The following is a 16,760-nucleotide window of genomic DNA, read 5'->3' on the forward strand; positions in this document are numbered from 1 at the left end:
TGTGTAAAAATACTGTTTAAACATCACAAACTGCCACAAATTCAGTCAGCCATTTTGATAATTTCGCTCCGAACATTTTCGGTAATTTCCGAAGATTGACGTCACCGGAGTAACACTTCTACATTCTGACCATATAATCAGATCAGTCATACTGGAAATATGCAAATATTGGAGACAATGGGCTGTCTATCATACACAGTCCTTATATAAGACATGAACACATGTTTTTTTTAAATTTTTTATTGCATCCTAAGTTGTAAATACATAAATACATGAAAAGTCTGCTAACGATGTAGTCAATGGGGGCTCTCTATTTCGCCCACAAAATCCTCTAAATACCATCCAAAACCCGCCAACAATACTCTATATACATATCGTGACCTAAATATGAATTATTATAAGAGCTAGCGCAGTCAAACTATTTTTGCAGATTGATACCGTACAGCTAAGCAGCCCTCTGCTGCTTTACTGTGAGCTGGCCGTGATGTCGTGCTGCTCGCCTCTCCACTCGTCAAAGTTATTCTAGATTGTAAATCATGCCTCTCATCTTGATATTAGAAGGACTCAGCCATAAATCTAGAAGTTGTTCATCTTTGACATTCAATTTATACCCAGGGATGGAGACAAACACACGCAACCGAAGACATTGTCTGCAGGGAGACTTTTTCTTGTTAACCCATTATCGGCATCATGAATAATTCTTCATCTAAACAGGAAGATATGGAATATACTGTATATATGGAGATGGATATATTTCCATGGTTCTGTACTTTTGCTCTATTCTATCTAAAACGTGTTTATGCTGCTGTGTTAAGGCGAGCTCTGTTGTCCCCTTCCAAATCATCTTGTGTAGTGTGGCGTACTGTACGCCTTAAAAAAAAGTCCAACTGAACTGCCTAGTAGCGACGCGGCAAAGGCTGTAATTCAGGGGTGTCCAAAGTGCGGCCCGGGGGCCATTTGCGGCCCGCAGCTAATTGTTTACCGGCCCGCCACACATTCTGCAAAAATTGCAAAATTGATAATATTGCAAAAATTAAAAAAAACATGAAAAAAAAGTGGAATGAGGTGAAATCTAACAAGAAAAAGTTGCAATGTTGACACAAAGCTGCCATGCAGGCTGTTTTTTTTCTTTTGTCTTTGTTTATTTTTCTTTTTTTTGCTGTTGTTAAAAAAAAAAAAAGACTAAAAATCTATGTTAGAATGAATTATTACTTAAAAAACATCACTTTAAAATGTTTTATGTGGAAAAAATATTGCATATATTGTGTGGTTGCCATAAAAAAAATCTAAGTTTTATTTGACAAAAGAGCATAATACAAACAAAATAATAGTTAAACGTAAAATCGACAGATATATCTGAAGTTGATCTCGTAATTTAAGTGTTAAAAGTAAAAAAAAAACTAATAAAAATGTATCACTTTATTAGTGCGGGACCTTTTTGATCCCAAATATATTTAGTAGGATTTTAATTAACATTTCACTGTGATTACTCAAAAATATTAAAGAATTAAAATCAATGGTGTCCTGCATTATTGATCTTTTAGGGCTCTAATTACTAAATACTGCATATTTCAGTTTTACTATAAAAAACAAAGTTGTCTTTGACAGAAAAGGCATACAATCTTTTTTTTTTAACTTTATATCAACCTGAAGTTGATATAGAGATTTACTGTAAGCGTTAAATAAAAAATAATAATAATTTGACTTATTTTTTACATTTTAATGACTGAGACCCTTTATGGTCCCCGGGACCCCTAAATGTTGAAAACAAAAAAAAATCCATATATTTTGGTAAGGTTTGAAAATGAAAAATATCAAAATGGCCCCCGCATGCTTAAATTTTTCCGTGTACGGCCCTCGGTGGAAAACGTTTGGACACCCCTGCTGTAATTGGTTTGGCTTTTAGTGCTTGTCCTATGTTGCTGCGATTCAATCATGAGGCATACTGCCTACCTTTGCAAAAATGCCTTCTTTGTTTAAAATTAAGGTATTGTAACACCGCACCAGTTTCAATAACATGCAATCCCTCTCTCGTTACCATTGTTTATTAGCAACAAAGGTAGCTGTGACCAGTTAAGTGTCATGCTTTCTCAACAGAAAACACTGCCCCTAGAATTAAATGGCTGATGCAGAACTTTGAAAGAATCATGACGGTGCCTCAAGGGACAGCTTAGTGACTACAGTACACAGAAGCAAAAACGAGCTGGAGCCACAACACAGGGCCGCGGCTTGCAGACCCCTGTTCTAGTCCAAGGTTAACCATCCGACCCCACTTTTTCAACACCTGTTTTTGGAAAGTGTTTGATTGTAGCACACAAGGCAACATAACTGCATAAAGTTTAGGTTCAAATACAAATATTTAATATAAGTAGTAAGTAAGTTTGTGGTTGGGTTCATATTCACCATGCTGTCTGAACCGGTTTTATTTACATATAGTTAATTGAATTAAATTGATTTGGGGGGAATTCATAAATCTGTATAACCTGAATACAGTATTACCTCAACTTAAGAGCTTAATTGGATCTGTGACGCAGCGCCTAACTCAAAATACTTGTATCTCAAATCAATGTCTCCTATTGAAATGAATTTTAATGAACTTAGTTGGTGATTGGCCCCTTAAAACAGCACAATCTTAATGTGCCTTTTTAAAAAGAAAAACAAACTTTTAAATAAGAACATTTGTATTAAAAACTATACAATAAAATGTACTACAAAAAACTACAGTAGATTTATGAAGTAATGTAATAATAATTTGCAGCATTTACCTTGGATAGTGAACTTTTACGGTATGTCTTTCCATCTGCTTTTCCGTCAAACACACCATCAGCAGCTTTTCCATATTTTCATAAATATACATCCACCATTTGGATATTATTTAACATTCTTGGCTTGCGTTAGGGCAGCACGGTGGAACAAGGGGTTGGTGCATGTGCCTCACAATACGAAGGTCCTGAGTTCAATCCCGGGCTCGGGATTTTTCTGTGTGGAGTTTGCATGTCCTGAGTTCAATCGGGCTTGGGATCTTTCTATGTAGAATTGGGATCTTTCTATGTAGAATTTGCATGTTCTTTTCGTGACTGCGTGGGTTCCCTCTGGGTACCCCGGCTTCCCTCTGGGTACCCCAGCTTCCTCCCACCTGCACCTGGGGATTGGTTGATTGGCAACACTAAATTGTCCTTAATGTGAGTGTGAATGTTGTCTGTCTATCTGTGTTGGCCCTGCGATGAGCTGGCGACTTGTCCAGGTTGTACCCCGCCTTCCGCCCGAATGCAGCTGAGATAGGCTCCAGCGCCCCCCGCAACCCCGAACGGGACAAGTGGTAGAAAATGGATGGATGGCTTACGTTAGACTCATTCTGCTTCATTATGGTGCAGACTAGCAGTTCTATGACCAAGTTGGCGACAGACTCGGTCATGTTTTTGATGATTTATTTCTTTATCATCCACTGCTTTTTCTCATCACTGTCCTTCACCCTCACTTTATTCCTTCCCAAGTTTAGAAAACAAAGGTATGTGGATCTCTCGCTGTAAGCTAATGCCTAAGACTAGATGGTTTTATATGGATCTTACGAGGTTCACTGTGGCATTTGCTACACCAACCGTGCTTCTAACTGAAATGTTTTCTGGCAACTCAAACCATACTGTAACAATTAGCCGAGAGAAAGCTCTTTTCTCAACACGCTCTTATGCGGTTTTCCATTCGGCTCACTGTGGTCTTTAAAGAAGTAGCTGTGAGTAGGTACGGTATTGTGAGCTTGATAGATGTTTTTTTTCCCCCAGGTGACAAAAAGCGACCTGGAGCAGCGGCATCCTCAACTGGAAGACATTTTCACCCTGGCACAGAACATCAAAAACAAGACGTCTAACTTGGATGTGCGCACGTCCATAACTGAGAAATGTATGTTTTTTTGAGTTTTAAAAAAAAACAGACTGTATATTGTAATGCATACTGACTCCATCATTTCTTGGTAACTCTTTTCTCCAGTGGAGAGGGTGCGAAACCAGTGGGACAACACTCAGCATGGCGTGGAGGCGCGACTCCTGCAGCTGGACAACATGATTGGCCACAGCGACCAGTGGGAGGCCCACAGGAGGGAGGTACAGGCTCTGATTGGACACAAGGACGGATGGTTCCACAGCCTGCTCCAACAGTCGACAGACCCTCTGACCAAACAACTGGCTGACAACAAGGTCAGTGACTAGATCCCAACACCTGTGCTCCTCTTTTTTTTGCTCCCCTCGTAATCATTTGAGCACTGTAACAACTCAAATTACATTTAATTAGGTTGAGTCTGAATCACCTCTCTTGCGTATCCCTTTGAAGCCTAATAACATCGGTTCCCCCGTCAGCGTTAATGTGAGATGATGACAAAAATGTGCCTCGTGAGAGCGGCTGACGCATTGTGGGGGATGAACACTAGAGGGCAATGGAATCCAAACGTCTCTGTTTGTTGTGTCTCGTAATGATGACAAATATGCGCATTGGAACAGAGTGGGGTTAACCTGGGAGTGTCACATATGCAAGAGATGTAAATACTCAGAGTGTAAAACCTGGCATTCATTACCATATTAGGTCACATATTGTCTTGTCCTATTTACACCAACACAGGCTTTCCTGCTAGAGATGAGTCGCGGCCAGGCTACATTAGCGGCTTTCAACGAGCTGTCCAACCACCTTCTACACGAGTATTCCACAGACGACACCAGGAGGGTCAAAGAGGTCACCGACGCTATCAACGGCGCCTGGAACAGCATCAGTAATAGGTGGGACAAATATGGCAGGCGAGCGCATTTCATTCAAGCCTGCAATTTGCAATGCAGAAAGCATTTGTTATATTTTCTCAAGGCACAGTACTATTTTAAAGGAAGTGTGGGTATACTTATAGAAAGCTTGGAAATAGATACTGTAGGATATTTCTACACACAGCCATGATAGTCTAAATCAGGGGTCCCCAAACTTTTTGACTCGGGGGCCGCATTGGGTTAAAACAATTTGGCCGGGGGCCGGGCTGTATATATATATATATATATATATATATATATATATATATATATATATATATATATATATATATATATATATATATATATATATTAATATATATATATATATATATTTGATATATATATATATTAGATATATATATATATATATATTTGATATATATATATATATATATATATATATATATATATATATATATATATATATATATATATATATATATATATATATATATATATATATATATTAGATGTATATATATATATATGATATATATATATATATATATATATATATATATATATATATATATATATATATATATATATATATATATATATATATATATATATATAATATATATATATATAATATATAGCGCACTTTCCGCACTCGCGATGATGTCACGTTATCGATGAGAAAATGCATTTTTAGACAATATGATTTGCCTGAGCGGCTAGGAGACACTGTGAGTAGCAAGCGGTACAAAGTGGATAAGAAAAGACAGAAAAAAAGAAAAAACATTTTTTTTTTTTTTTTTTTTATACTTGGGACTTCCCGCGGGCCTGATTTTGGACGCTGGCGGGCCGGATGCGGCCCGCGTGCCGTAGTTTGGGGACCCCTGGTCTAAATAGCGTAAAACCTCAACTTGCAAGCTTAAATGAGGAGCTTTTAACTCAAAACACTTGTATCTCAAATCAACATTGCCCATTGAAATGAATTACCATCTATTTAATTGGTGCTTGGCCCTCAAAACAGCACACTTTCAACGTGAAACATGTCTTTTAAAGAGATAAACTAACTTTGAGATAAGAAAAACATAAAAACAAAATTGAATATTCTACTAACAAGTACAGTTGTTTTTGAAGTAATGTAATTATAATGCCCATGCAACTTTTGCGATGGAGAGCAGACTTTTAATCGTACATAAATCTGCTTCTCTGTCAAACACATCATCAGCAGAATCTAAATTTTTTTCATGGATGAGTCTCAACCATTTTGATATTATTTTAACATTCTTGGCTTGCGTTGGACTCATTCTGCTTCAGTATGGTGCAGATTAGCAGTGCTTTGCCAAGTTGGCAACATGGTAGGTCATGTTTCTAATGATTTCTTTCTTTAATTCACTGAATATCAGTTGCTTTTTATTCTCAGCACTCTCCTTCCACTTTCTTCCTTGCCATTGTTAGAAAACAAAGTTATGTCCATCCCAAGTGATAAACTAATACAAGTAAAACTGGATGTTTTGGGCAGATCCTACAGGGTTCGTTGTGGCATCTGCTCTGCTGACTAATGGCGGGAATGCTTCTATCTCCAATTTTTGCTTGAAATTTGCATAGATACAGCTTTTTATTCCAAAACACTCTAAAGTTGAGGAATCACTGTAGCTGACAACACAAGTGAGTACACCTCACACAATGTTAATGTGTAAAGGAGACATACTTGGCCTCAGATGCCCAGTACAGGTACCGCAACTCCCCAGTGCCGGCAGCACTCATGTAGCCCCCAGACCAAGATGCTACCACCACAATAGACTAGGCAAGACACAATTGTCTTGCTACTCACTGAGATAACAATCACCAAGTTGACTCATTTTCAGTGAATAGTTAAGCTATACTGCTATACAAGCTGTCCACAGATACATATTTACGTTGTATTGTTTTATTTTCTCTTTAAAAGATAAACTGTTATAACTGTAACTGGAACATTGCACAGTATATGTTTAGTTTAGTTTAGTCTTTATTTGAAGGGACAATGCACAGAAACATTAAACTCATAGACAGATATGTTCTGCACCAGATTATAGCTAAATAGCTCATTTCCATCTGCAGTCCCTGGCTACCTCAATTAAAGAGATACAGAAATCATGCAATAAAATTATAACAATAAAATTAAGAAAAGTCATAAAATGCCCTTTCATTGACACGTACACATTACACAATACAACCACACCTCATTTACATCATCACACAGACAATACATGTTCTTGTTCACATCTGTCATCATTTGTAAAAACAACCATGATTTTAACACACACACCTCACAGTTTACAACAAAATGTTCTCATGCATAAATATAATACACATTAATGTACACAATACACATTAAGTTGACTTGTCAAACATAGTGCCCACCTCAGTGACCGTGTGAGTAACTTTGATTGCTCCAAAGCCACTTTTTAAGTTCAATTGTGAATAAAGAGTAATCTGTTAGACTTTTCAAGTTTGTTGTGAGGTCGTTCCATTAATTTATCGCTTTATATGAAAAGGCTGATTGTGCAAAAGAGGTTTTACATCTGGGTACGCGGCACTGCCCCCTGGTGGAGGCTTGTGTGTTTCTAGTTGTCACAGCAAATGTAAACTGGACAAAGTGCTTAAGTGGCGCTGGTGCAGTGTTATTTAGGATTCGATGGGCCATTCGTATTGATGCTAATCTTTGAATGTTAGCACCGTTTAACAATCTATATTTTTGGAGAACTAAATAGTGATTGTGGTGTTGTGGTTTTCGGTCAAGGATTTTGAGCGATTGTTTGTGCAAAGTTACCAATGGCCTCAGTGTAATTTTGCTTGCCTGGGACCAACATGTTTTACAATGATAAAAACGAGACATAATCATTGCATTAAAATAAGTTTGAGCTGCCTGCAGTGTTAACAAATTCCTGATACATTTGACATTTTTTATGTTGTACTTAAAGGCCTACTGAAACCCACTACTACCGACCACGCAGTCTGATAGTTTATATATCAATGATGAAATCTTAACATTGCAACACATGCCAATACGGCCGGGTTAACTTATAAAGTGCAATTTTAAATTTCCCGGGAAACTTCCGGCTGAAAACGTCTAGGTATGATGACGTTTGCGCGTGACGTCAATGGTTGAAGCGGAAGTATTGGTACACCATTGTATCCCAATACAAACAGCTCTGTTTTCATCGCAAAATGCCACAGTATTCTGGACATCTGTGTTGGTGAATCTTTTGCAATTTGTTTAATGAACAATGGAGACTGCAAAGAAGAAAGCTGTAGGTGGGATCGGTGTATTAGTGGCTGGCTGCAGCAACACAACCAGGAAGACTTTGAGTTGGATAGCAGACGCGCTATCCGACGCTACCCGCCGACCGCATCGATGATCGGGTGAAGTCCTTTGTCGCGCCGTCGATCGCTGGAATGCAAGTGAGCACGGGTGTTGATGAGCAGATGAGGGCTGGCGTAGGTGGATAGCTAATGTTTTTAGCATAGCTCTGTCGAGGTCCCGTAGCTAAGTTAGCTTCAATGGCGTCGTTAGCAACAGCATTGCTAGGCTTCGCCAGGCGGTACAGCATTAACCGTGTAGTTACAGGTCCAGAGTTTGGTAGTATTGTTGATCTTCTGTCTATCCTTCCAGTCAGGGGCTTATTTCTTTTGTTTCTATCTGCATTTAAGCACGATGCTATCACGTTAGCTCTGTAGCTAAAGTGCTTCGCCGATGTCTTGTCGTGGAGATAAAAGTCACTGTGAATGTCCATTTCGCGTTCTCGACTCTCATTTTCAAGAGGATATAGTATCCGAGGTGGTTTAAAATACAAATCCGTGATCCACAATAGAAAAAGGAGAAAGTGTGGAATCCAATGAGCCCTTGTACCTAAGTTACGGTCAGAGCGAAAAAAGATACGTCCTGCACTGCACTCTAGTCCTTCACTCTCACGTTCCTCATCCACAAATCTTTCATCCTCGCTCAAATTAATGGGGTAACCGTCGCTTTCTCGGTCCGAATCGCTCTCGCTGCTGGTGTAAACAATGGGGAAATGTGAGGAGCCTTTCAACCTGCGACGTCACGCTACTTCCGGTACAGGCAAGGCTTTTTTTATCAGCGACCAAAAGTTGCAAACTTTATCGTCGATGTTCTCTACTAAATCCTTTCAGCAAAAATATGGCAATATCGCGAAATGATCAAGTATGACGCATAGAATGGATCTGCTATCCCCGTTTAAATAAGAACATTTCATTTCAGTAGGCCTTTAAGACTCTGGCACATCAGTTTGATATGTTTTTTAAAGCAAAGTGTTGTATTGTTGTGCAGGGCAAATGACCGGCATACTCACTTGGACAGTGAGCTGAAGAACCTGCAAATGTCCCTGAAAGAGCTGGAGGCCTTCCTCAAGTGGCTCCAGGAGGCAGAGACTACTGTCAACGTGCTGGCCGACGCCTCTCAGAGAGAAGACCTGTCGCAGGACTCCGTCAGCGTGAAGGCGCTCAAACAACAGCTAGAGGTAGGAGAAGGCTGGTGTGCGAGTGTGTGTCAGTGCACAGGTGGAAGCTATTATCTGTGTGTCGTCCTCCATTAGTGCGAGGGTCTCCCCACATGTGTGCTGCCGGTTAAAGACTGTTAATGAGAGAGCATGTTAGGGGCACCTGGACATGTGTCCAGCCAATTGAACCTCAGCAGCCTCACTACGTTGTGTGTGCGTGTGTTTAGCGTGTTTCCAGTTAATGTCGAGCTTCATCTCCACCTCTGAGGCTTTGACATATCGACTTCTGTGTGTCTTGTTCAAAGTCTCTACTTCCATCTCTGCTACAGTGGATATTGATGGACGGCATTCAAGTGTGAAGAGTAATTCGGTGAAATAGAAAAGTAATTTTAGCTGAGGAGGTTGTTTTAACACGATCACTTCTACTTTCTTTTTTGGCCTCATTGTGTGAAATTCCTGCAGAATAAGATGTGAAATGTTTAGGAGAGGACAGGGGTGCCACAAAGCACACGCTTTGCTGGATAAAAATACCTGTTGTTCTTAACGAGTGAACAATAGTTGGAGGGTCAAGAGAGGGAATTTTTAGCTTCTTTACTAGAAACAACATTAAGTACACTTTTGAATAATATCACAGTTAGTTAGAAATGATCTGTTCCAAAGTCAAACTAAAACCTTTAGTGACTGCACAAGGTTATAAGTCCTGTTTTAACATTCTTATTAATAATGCAAGTAGAAAATGGATGGATGGAAGTGTAAAAATAAGTTAATTTCTATTTAATACATTAAAAAAAAATCTTTGTTTGCCGACAATTGCCGTTTTAAAGTGGGGCTTTTCCAGTGGCACTTTAACCATTTTACCCTTATGTAAATATAAACCATTCCATTATTATTGTTCTGTATTGTTGTGACAATAGCCTATTAAAGGTGTACTGAAACCCACTACTACCGACCACGCAGTCTGATAGTTTATATATCAATGATGAAATCTTAACATTGCAACACATGCCAATACGGCCGGGTTAACTTATAAAGTGCAATTTTAAATTTCCCGCTAAACTTCCGGTTGAAAACGTCTATATATGATGACGTATGCGCGTGACGTCAATAGATAAACGGAAGTATTGGTACCCCATTGAATCCAATACAAAAAAGCTCTGTTTTCATCTCAAAATTCCACAGTATTCTGGACATCTGTGTTGGTGAATCTTTTGCAATTTGTTTAATGAACAATGAAGACTGCAAAGAAGAAAGTTGTAGGTGGGATCGGTGTATTAGCGGCTGGCTGTAGCAACACAACCAGTAGGACTTACTTGGATAGCAGACGCGCTAGCCAACGCTAGCCGCCAACCGCACGGATGATCAGGTGAAGTCCTTCGTCCTTCCGTTGATCGCTGGAACGCAGATGAGCACGGGTGTTGATGAGCAGATGAGGGCTGGCGTAGGTGGAGCGCTAATGTTTTTATCATAGCTCTGTGAGGTCCCGTTGCTAAGTTGGCCTCAATGGCGTTGTTAGCAACAGCATTGTTAAGCTTTACCAGGCTGGGAATTATTAACCGTGTAGTTACATGTACATGGTTTAATAGTATTGTTGATCTTCTGTCTATCCTTCCAGTCAGGGATTTATTTATTTTGTTTCTATCTGCATTTGAGCCCGATGCTATCACGTTAGCTCAGTAGCTAAAGAGCTTCGCCGATGTATTGTCATGGAGATAAAAGTCACTGTGAATGTCCATTTCGCGTTCTCGACTCTCATTTTCAAGAGGATATAGTATCCGAGGTGGTTTAAAATACAAATCCGTGATCCACAATAGAAAAAGGAGAAAGTGTGGAATCCAATGAACCCTTGTACCTAAGTTACGGTCAGAGCGAAAAAAGATACGTCCTGCACTGCCTCTCTAGTCCTTCACTCTGACTTTCCTCATCCACGAATCTTTCATCCTCGCTCAAATTAACGGGGTAATCGTCGCTTTCTCGGTCCGAATCTCTCTCGCTGCATTGTAAACAACGGTAGAATGTGAGGAGTCCTTCCTCTGGTGATGTCACGCTACTTCCGGTATAGGCAAGGCTTTTTTTTATCAGCGACCAAAAGTTGCGAATTTTATCGTCGTTGTTCTCTACTAAATCCTTTCAGCAAAAATATGGCAATATCGCGAAATGATCAAGTATGACACATAGAATGGATCTGCTATCCCCGTTTAAATAAAATAAAAAAAATTTCAGTAGGCCTTTAACTCCATGATTTTAAAAATTAAATGTGTATTGTTGTAATGAAAGAAAATTTGCAAAAATAAAACCACTTTATTCCCATGTTATTTGGAAAGGTAGCTGCTCAGTGGCCTTGTGGTTAGAGTGTCCGCCCTGAGACTGGAAGGTCGTGAGTTCAAACCCCGGCCGAGTCATACCAAAGACTATAAAAATGGGACCCATTGCCTCCTTGCTTGGCACTCAGCATCAAGGGTTGGAATTGGGGGTTAAATCACCAAAATGACTCCCGAGCGCGGCCACCGCTGCTGCTGCTCACTGCTCCCCTCACCTCCCAGGGGGTGAACATGGGGATGGGTCAAATGCAGAGGATAATTTCACCACAGCTAGTGTGTGTGACTATCCTTGGAACTTTAACTTTATGTATAATTAAATAAAATCTAAAAATAACTAAAATATATACATCATATATATATAAATATATAAAAAAAATTGCAGTCTTCCAACTTTTTAGAAGCTATGACTTTTCCCCCCCGTATTTTTACATAAAAAATGGCGTCTTAATGTAAAAAACTTTTTTCTGTTAAAATATTTGTCACACTTTTACTATGTTTTCCTCTTAATGTTTTGGATTTGATATTTTATGAAGATAAGTTTAGTGGAAGCGCTCTGACAATCGGGAGCTTACTAGAAGCTCCGGCAAACTCCTCCTTCTTCCTGTGTGTGCGCGCGCGTGTGTGTGTGGGTGTGTGTGTGTGTGTGTGTGTGTGTGTGTGTGTGTGTGTGTGTGTGTGTGTGGTAATAATGCGTGTTATTACTCAGCCTCTCGTTCCATCTTTGTCTCCATTGATTTGTTGGGTGCACAAAGCCATTCTCCCTCTGAGGGGCCACCTGCTTTCACGTCGCTCTTCATCAGCACTCCCTTTCCCTATCAAGCGGCGGCAAAAGAGTGGAGCTGCTCGTCTTCTAGTCCAACACGCTCCTTCCTTCCTTTTCTCACTTTTTCCTCTGTCGTTGCCGGTTTAGACCTCAGCAGGGCGCCGTCACGGCTGATTAGTTTGATCCCCAGAGCTTGTGAATGTTCGCGTGGAAGAGAAAGTGAGTGGTCTGACCGCCTGCATCATTGTGTGTGTGTGTGTGTGTGTGTGTGTGTGTGTGTGTGTGTGTGTGTGTGTGTGTGTGTGTGTGTGTGTGTGAGAGAGAGAGAAAGATAGAGAGCAAGACAGCACTCACTCTTTGTGCGTGTATGTGTGTGTGTGTGATTAAAATCAAGGCATGCTGAGCTCATGTGACTGAGTGTGCTCCATCCCTGCGTGTGTGTGAGTGCACATCGCGTCAGCTCGGCTTCGGAATCCCGTTCGCTAGGTTTTTTTTTTTAGGGAGAGGGAGCGCAATATGAGAGGTGCTATAGGGTAGTGATAGAGCATGCGGACCAGCACCAGGCTGCTGTAGCAGTCCTAAGATGATGGCCATGGTCCGGACTTCCCTCCAGAAAGTGGTGGTCTTCCTACACAGACTCCAGAGGATGGCCATCTCCTCACCGCGGTACCAGAAACTCTGCAAGGTACGTGCGAGAAAAGAGACGATGAAGAGTTTTCATTTCGTTTGCGTGGCCAGAGGCGCTGAAACTTTCATATCTTCATCACCATTGTTGTTGTTGTTGTTGTTGCCATTTATTGCTGGTAGGTTTTAAACAGGCTTAACAAAGTTACTGTAAATTGCACCGCATCACATGTTTGCACTTGTGCAATTCAAAAGGAAGTAGGAAAAAGTCGATCTTATTCAATCCAACCCCTTTTTTTGTGTTTCAGCAATTGCTGAGCTTAAGAAAGAATGAAGTTCATAGTTTGTAGACCTTTATTCAGTAATAAAGGAGAAAATCATGTGAAAAAATAAACCAATTCATAAAGAAGAGTTGTGTCATTCCAATGCCACTTTACACACTGTTGCATTTTTAGCCTAGGAAAGTGCATTTTATCACTCTTCCTATTTCAATAACTCTGACAATGTTTGCTTGATTTCTGCTTCATTTGTATCATTTTTATCATCCAGTATTGCCTTTTAAGATGTGCTTTTGTATTTGTCAGAATATGAATCCATATGCAGTTATTTTAATGCATAGATAGTGACATGGAAAGTAATTTTCTTGTTAAGTGGTATAATTGCAGTGAATAGTGGTCTCTACAGTTATTTTTCTGTATCACAAATACTCTACCTGTGGTTCTCAAAGTTTCCATACAAAGTAGAACCACCCGAACAATATTTCGCTTTCCTAGAACCACCGTTTTTGCTACTTCTGCTAACGTGGTTTAGCTTATGTGGCAGGTAAGCAATAATATTTCAGCAACGGAACACATGATTTGTATTTGTACCTTTATTTCATACATATCTGGGAAAAAAAGTGATGTTCTAGCATACCACTAGATGGAGCCTGCGTACCACCAGTGGTACACGTACCACAGTTTGAGAATTGATACAATCGGTATCGGAAATTGCACTTTTTGATGACAGTTTATGACAACCTGTTAACAGCTGTTTGGCAAATCCCAACTAGGAGGTTTAAGCCACCAAGAGGGGGCGGGGTTTTATTCTGAGAGGCGAGTGAGAGAGCAACAAAATGCATGACAACAGTTTCTGATGGCTTGCCAGCTTCAATCAAAGCAACATGTGATGGTCCAGCCTAAGCCAGTCTTAATCCATAAATCCATCACTCCTCAGTGCTCAGCCCTTTTTGGTTTAATGTGAATTTATCTTTGCATGTTTGCTCTTGTTTTTTGTCCAGATTTTAGGGTTTACATTCCTCTTTAGGCTTAATGATTCATATCAGTTACTATTTATTGGATGTCACCCTAATAGCAAACAATTTATATGAATGCATGCAGCCTAATATCATAGGAAAGGTAGAGTAGAAATAACCTGTTCCAGGGTCAAACTCTTACCATCAAATCGAATGTTATTGATATAGAACTTTCCATACACAGGCAAGTTGCAAACACAAAGTGCTGTACAAAAAAAAAAATAGAAGAGAAGAAAACTTAGGCGCGCACACACACACAACACTATTGACGCGGTATGGCTTGGTTGGTAGAGTGGCCGTGCCAGCAACTTTAGGGTTCCAGGTTCGATCCCCGCTTCCGCCATCCTAGTCACTGCCGTTGTGTCCTTGGGCAAGACACTTTACCCACCTGCTCCCAGTGCCACCCACACTGGTTTAAATGTAACTTAGATATTGGGTTTCACTATGTAAAAGCGCTTTGAGTCACTAGAGAAAAGCGCTATATAAATACAAACCCCGTTTCCATATGAGTTGGGAAATTGTGTTAGATGTAAATATAAACGGAATACAATGATTTGCAAATCCTTTTCAACCCATATTCAATTGAATGCACTACAAAGACAAGATATTTGATGTTCAAACTCATAAACTTTATTTTTTTTTTGCAAATAATAATTAACTTAGAATTTCATGGCTGCAACACGTGCCAAAGTAGTTGGGAAAGGGCATGTTCACCACTGTGTTACATGGCCTTTTCTTTTAACAACACTCAGTAAACGTTTGGGAACTGAGGAGACACATTTTTTAAGCTTCTCAGGTGGAATTCTTTCCCATTCTTGCTTGATGTACAGCTTAAGTTGTTCAACAGTCCGGGGGTCTCCGTTGTGGTATTTTAGGCTTCATAATGCGCCACACATTTTCAATGGGAGACAGGTCTGGACTACAGGCAGGCCAGTCTAGTACCCGCACTCTTTTACTATGAAGCCCCGTTGATGTAACACGTGGCTTGGCATTGTCTTGCTGAAATAAGCAGGGGCGTCCATGATAATGTTGCTTGGATGGCAACATATGTTGCTCCAAAACCTGTATGTACCTTTCAGCATTAATGGCGCCTTCACAGATGTGTAAGTTACCCATGTCTTGGGCACTAATACACCCCCATTCCATCACAGATGCTGGCTTTTCAACTTTGCGCCTATAACAATCCAGATGGTTCTTTTCCTCTTTGGTCCGGAGGACACGACGTCCACCGTTTCCAAAAACAATTTGAAATGTGGACTCGTCAGACCACAGAAAACTTTTCCACTTTGTATCAGTCCATCTTAGATGAGCTCAGGCCCTGCGAAGCCGACGGCGTTTCTGGGTGTTGTTGATCAACGGTTTTTGCCTTGCATAGGAGAGTTTTAACTTGCACTTACAGATGTAGCGACCAACTGTAGTTACTGACAGTGGATTTCTGAAGTGTTCCTGAGCCCATGTGGTGATATCCTTTACACACTGATGTCGCTTGTTGATGCAGTACAGCCTGAGGGATCGAAGGTCACGGGCTTAGCTGCTTACGTGCAGTGTTTTCTCCAGATTCTCTGAACCCTTTGATGATATTACGGACCGTAGATGGTGAAATCCCTAAATTCCTTGCAATAGATGGTTGAGAAAGGTTTTTCTTAAACTGTTCAACAATTTGCTCACGCATTTGTTGACAAAGTGGTGACCCTCGCCCCATCCTTGTTTGTGAATGACTGAGCATTTCATGGAATCTACTTTTATACCCAATCATGGCACCCACCTGTTCCCAATTTGCCTGTTCACCCGTGGGATGTTCCAAATAAGTGTTTGATGAGCATTCCTCAACTTTATCAGTATTTATTGCCACCTTTCCCAACTTCTTTGTCACATGTTGCTGGCATCAAATTCTAAAGTTAATGATTATTTGCACAAAAACAAATGTTTATCAGTTTGAACATCAAATATGTTGTCTTTGTAGCATATTCAACTGAATATGGGTTGAAAATGATTTGCAAATCATTGTATTCAGTTTATATTTACATCTAACACCATTTCCCAACTCATATGGAAACGGGGTTTGTATAATTCATTCATTCATTCATTGACGATAACAAAGCTAAAAAACATGGCATGGCACTGAGGATTTGAGGAAAATGCCACCTTTGAGTCATCTACACTGGAGAATAACTTACATTTACACCTTTTAAAAATAGTATAAACATATGATAAAAAGATAGAAAGCAACACAATGAAATAATAAAAAAAACATAAGATTTTAAGATGATCAGTAAAAAGCCTGATCAAAAAAGTGTGTCTTTAGCTTCTTTTTTTTTTAATGTCAATGTTCTCTGCAGTTCTGAGGCTCTCTGGCAAGCTGTTCCACAGTTGGGGGCCATAGTGGCTAAATGCCGCCTCACCGTGGGTCTTTGTTCTGGTATTTGGTATAGCTAAAAGGCCAGTGCCAGAGGACCTCAGGATCCGCGAGGGTGGACGTCAGATAGATTGGAAGGCGCAAGGCCATTAAGACATTAAAAAAACTAA

General features: G+C 40.0%; 1 protein-coding gene across 5 annotated transcripts in view; it reads left to right on the forward strand.

Moving 5' to 3' along the window:
- utrn (utrophin) overlaps nt 1-16,760 on the forward strand; it is a 393,845-nt gene that overhangs the window by 172,590 nt on the left and 204,495 nt on the right. For 4 of the 5 annotated variants that reach the window (XM_062044584.1, XM_062044587.1, XM_062044585.1 and 1 more), the window contains 4 exons: nt 3,780-3,897; nt 3,985-4,190; nt 4,609-4,763; nt 9,067-9,256. In XM_062044584.1, coding sequence (XP_061900568.1) covers nt 3,780-3,897; nt 3,985-4,190; nt 4,609-4,763; nt 9,067-9,256 — 669 coding nt within the window. Of the gene's footprint in view, nt 1-3,779; nt 3,898-3,984; nt 4,191-4,608; nt 4,764-9,066; nt 9,257-12,623; nt 13,002-16,760 lie in introns of those variants that run through there. The other variant, XM_062044588.1, reaches the window with a different exon arrangement.

This window comes from Entelurus aequoreus, linkage group LG04, assembly GCF_033978785.1.
Source record: "Entelurus aequoreus isolate RoL-2023_Sb linkage group LG04, RoL_Eaeq_v1.1, whole genome shotgun sequence".
NCBI classification, from domain to species: Eukaryota; Metazoa; Chordata; class Actinopteri; order Syngnathiformes; family Syngnathidae; genus Entelurus; species Entelurus aequoreus.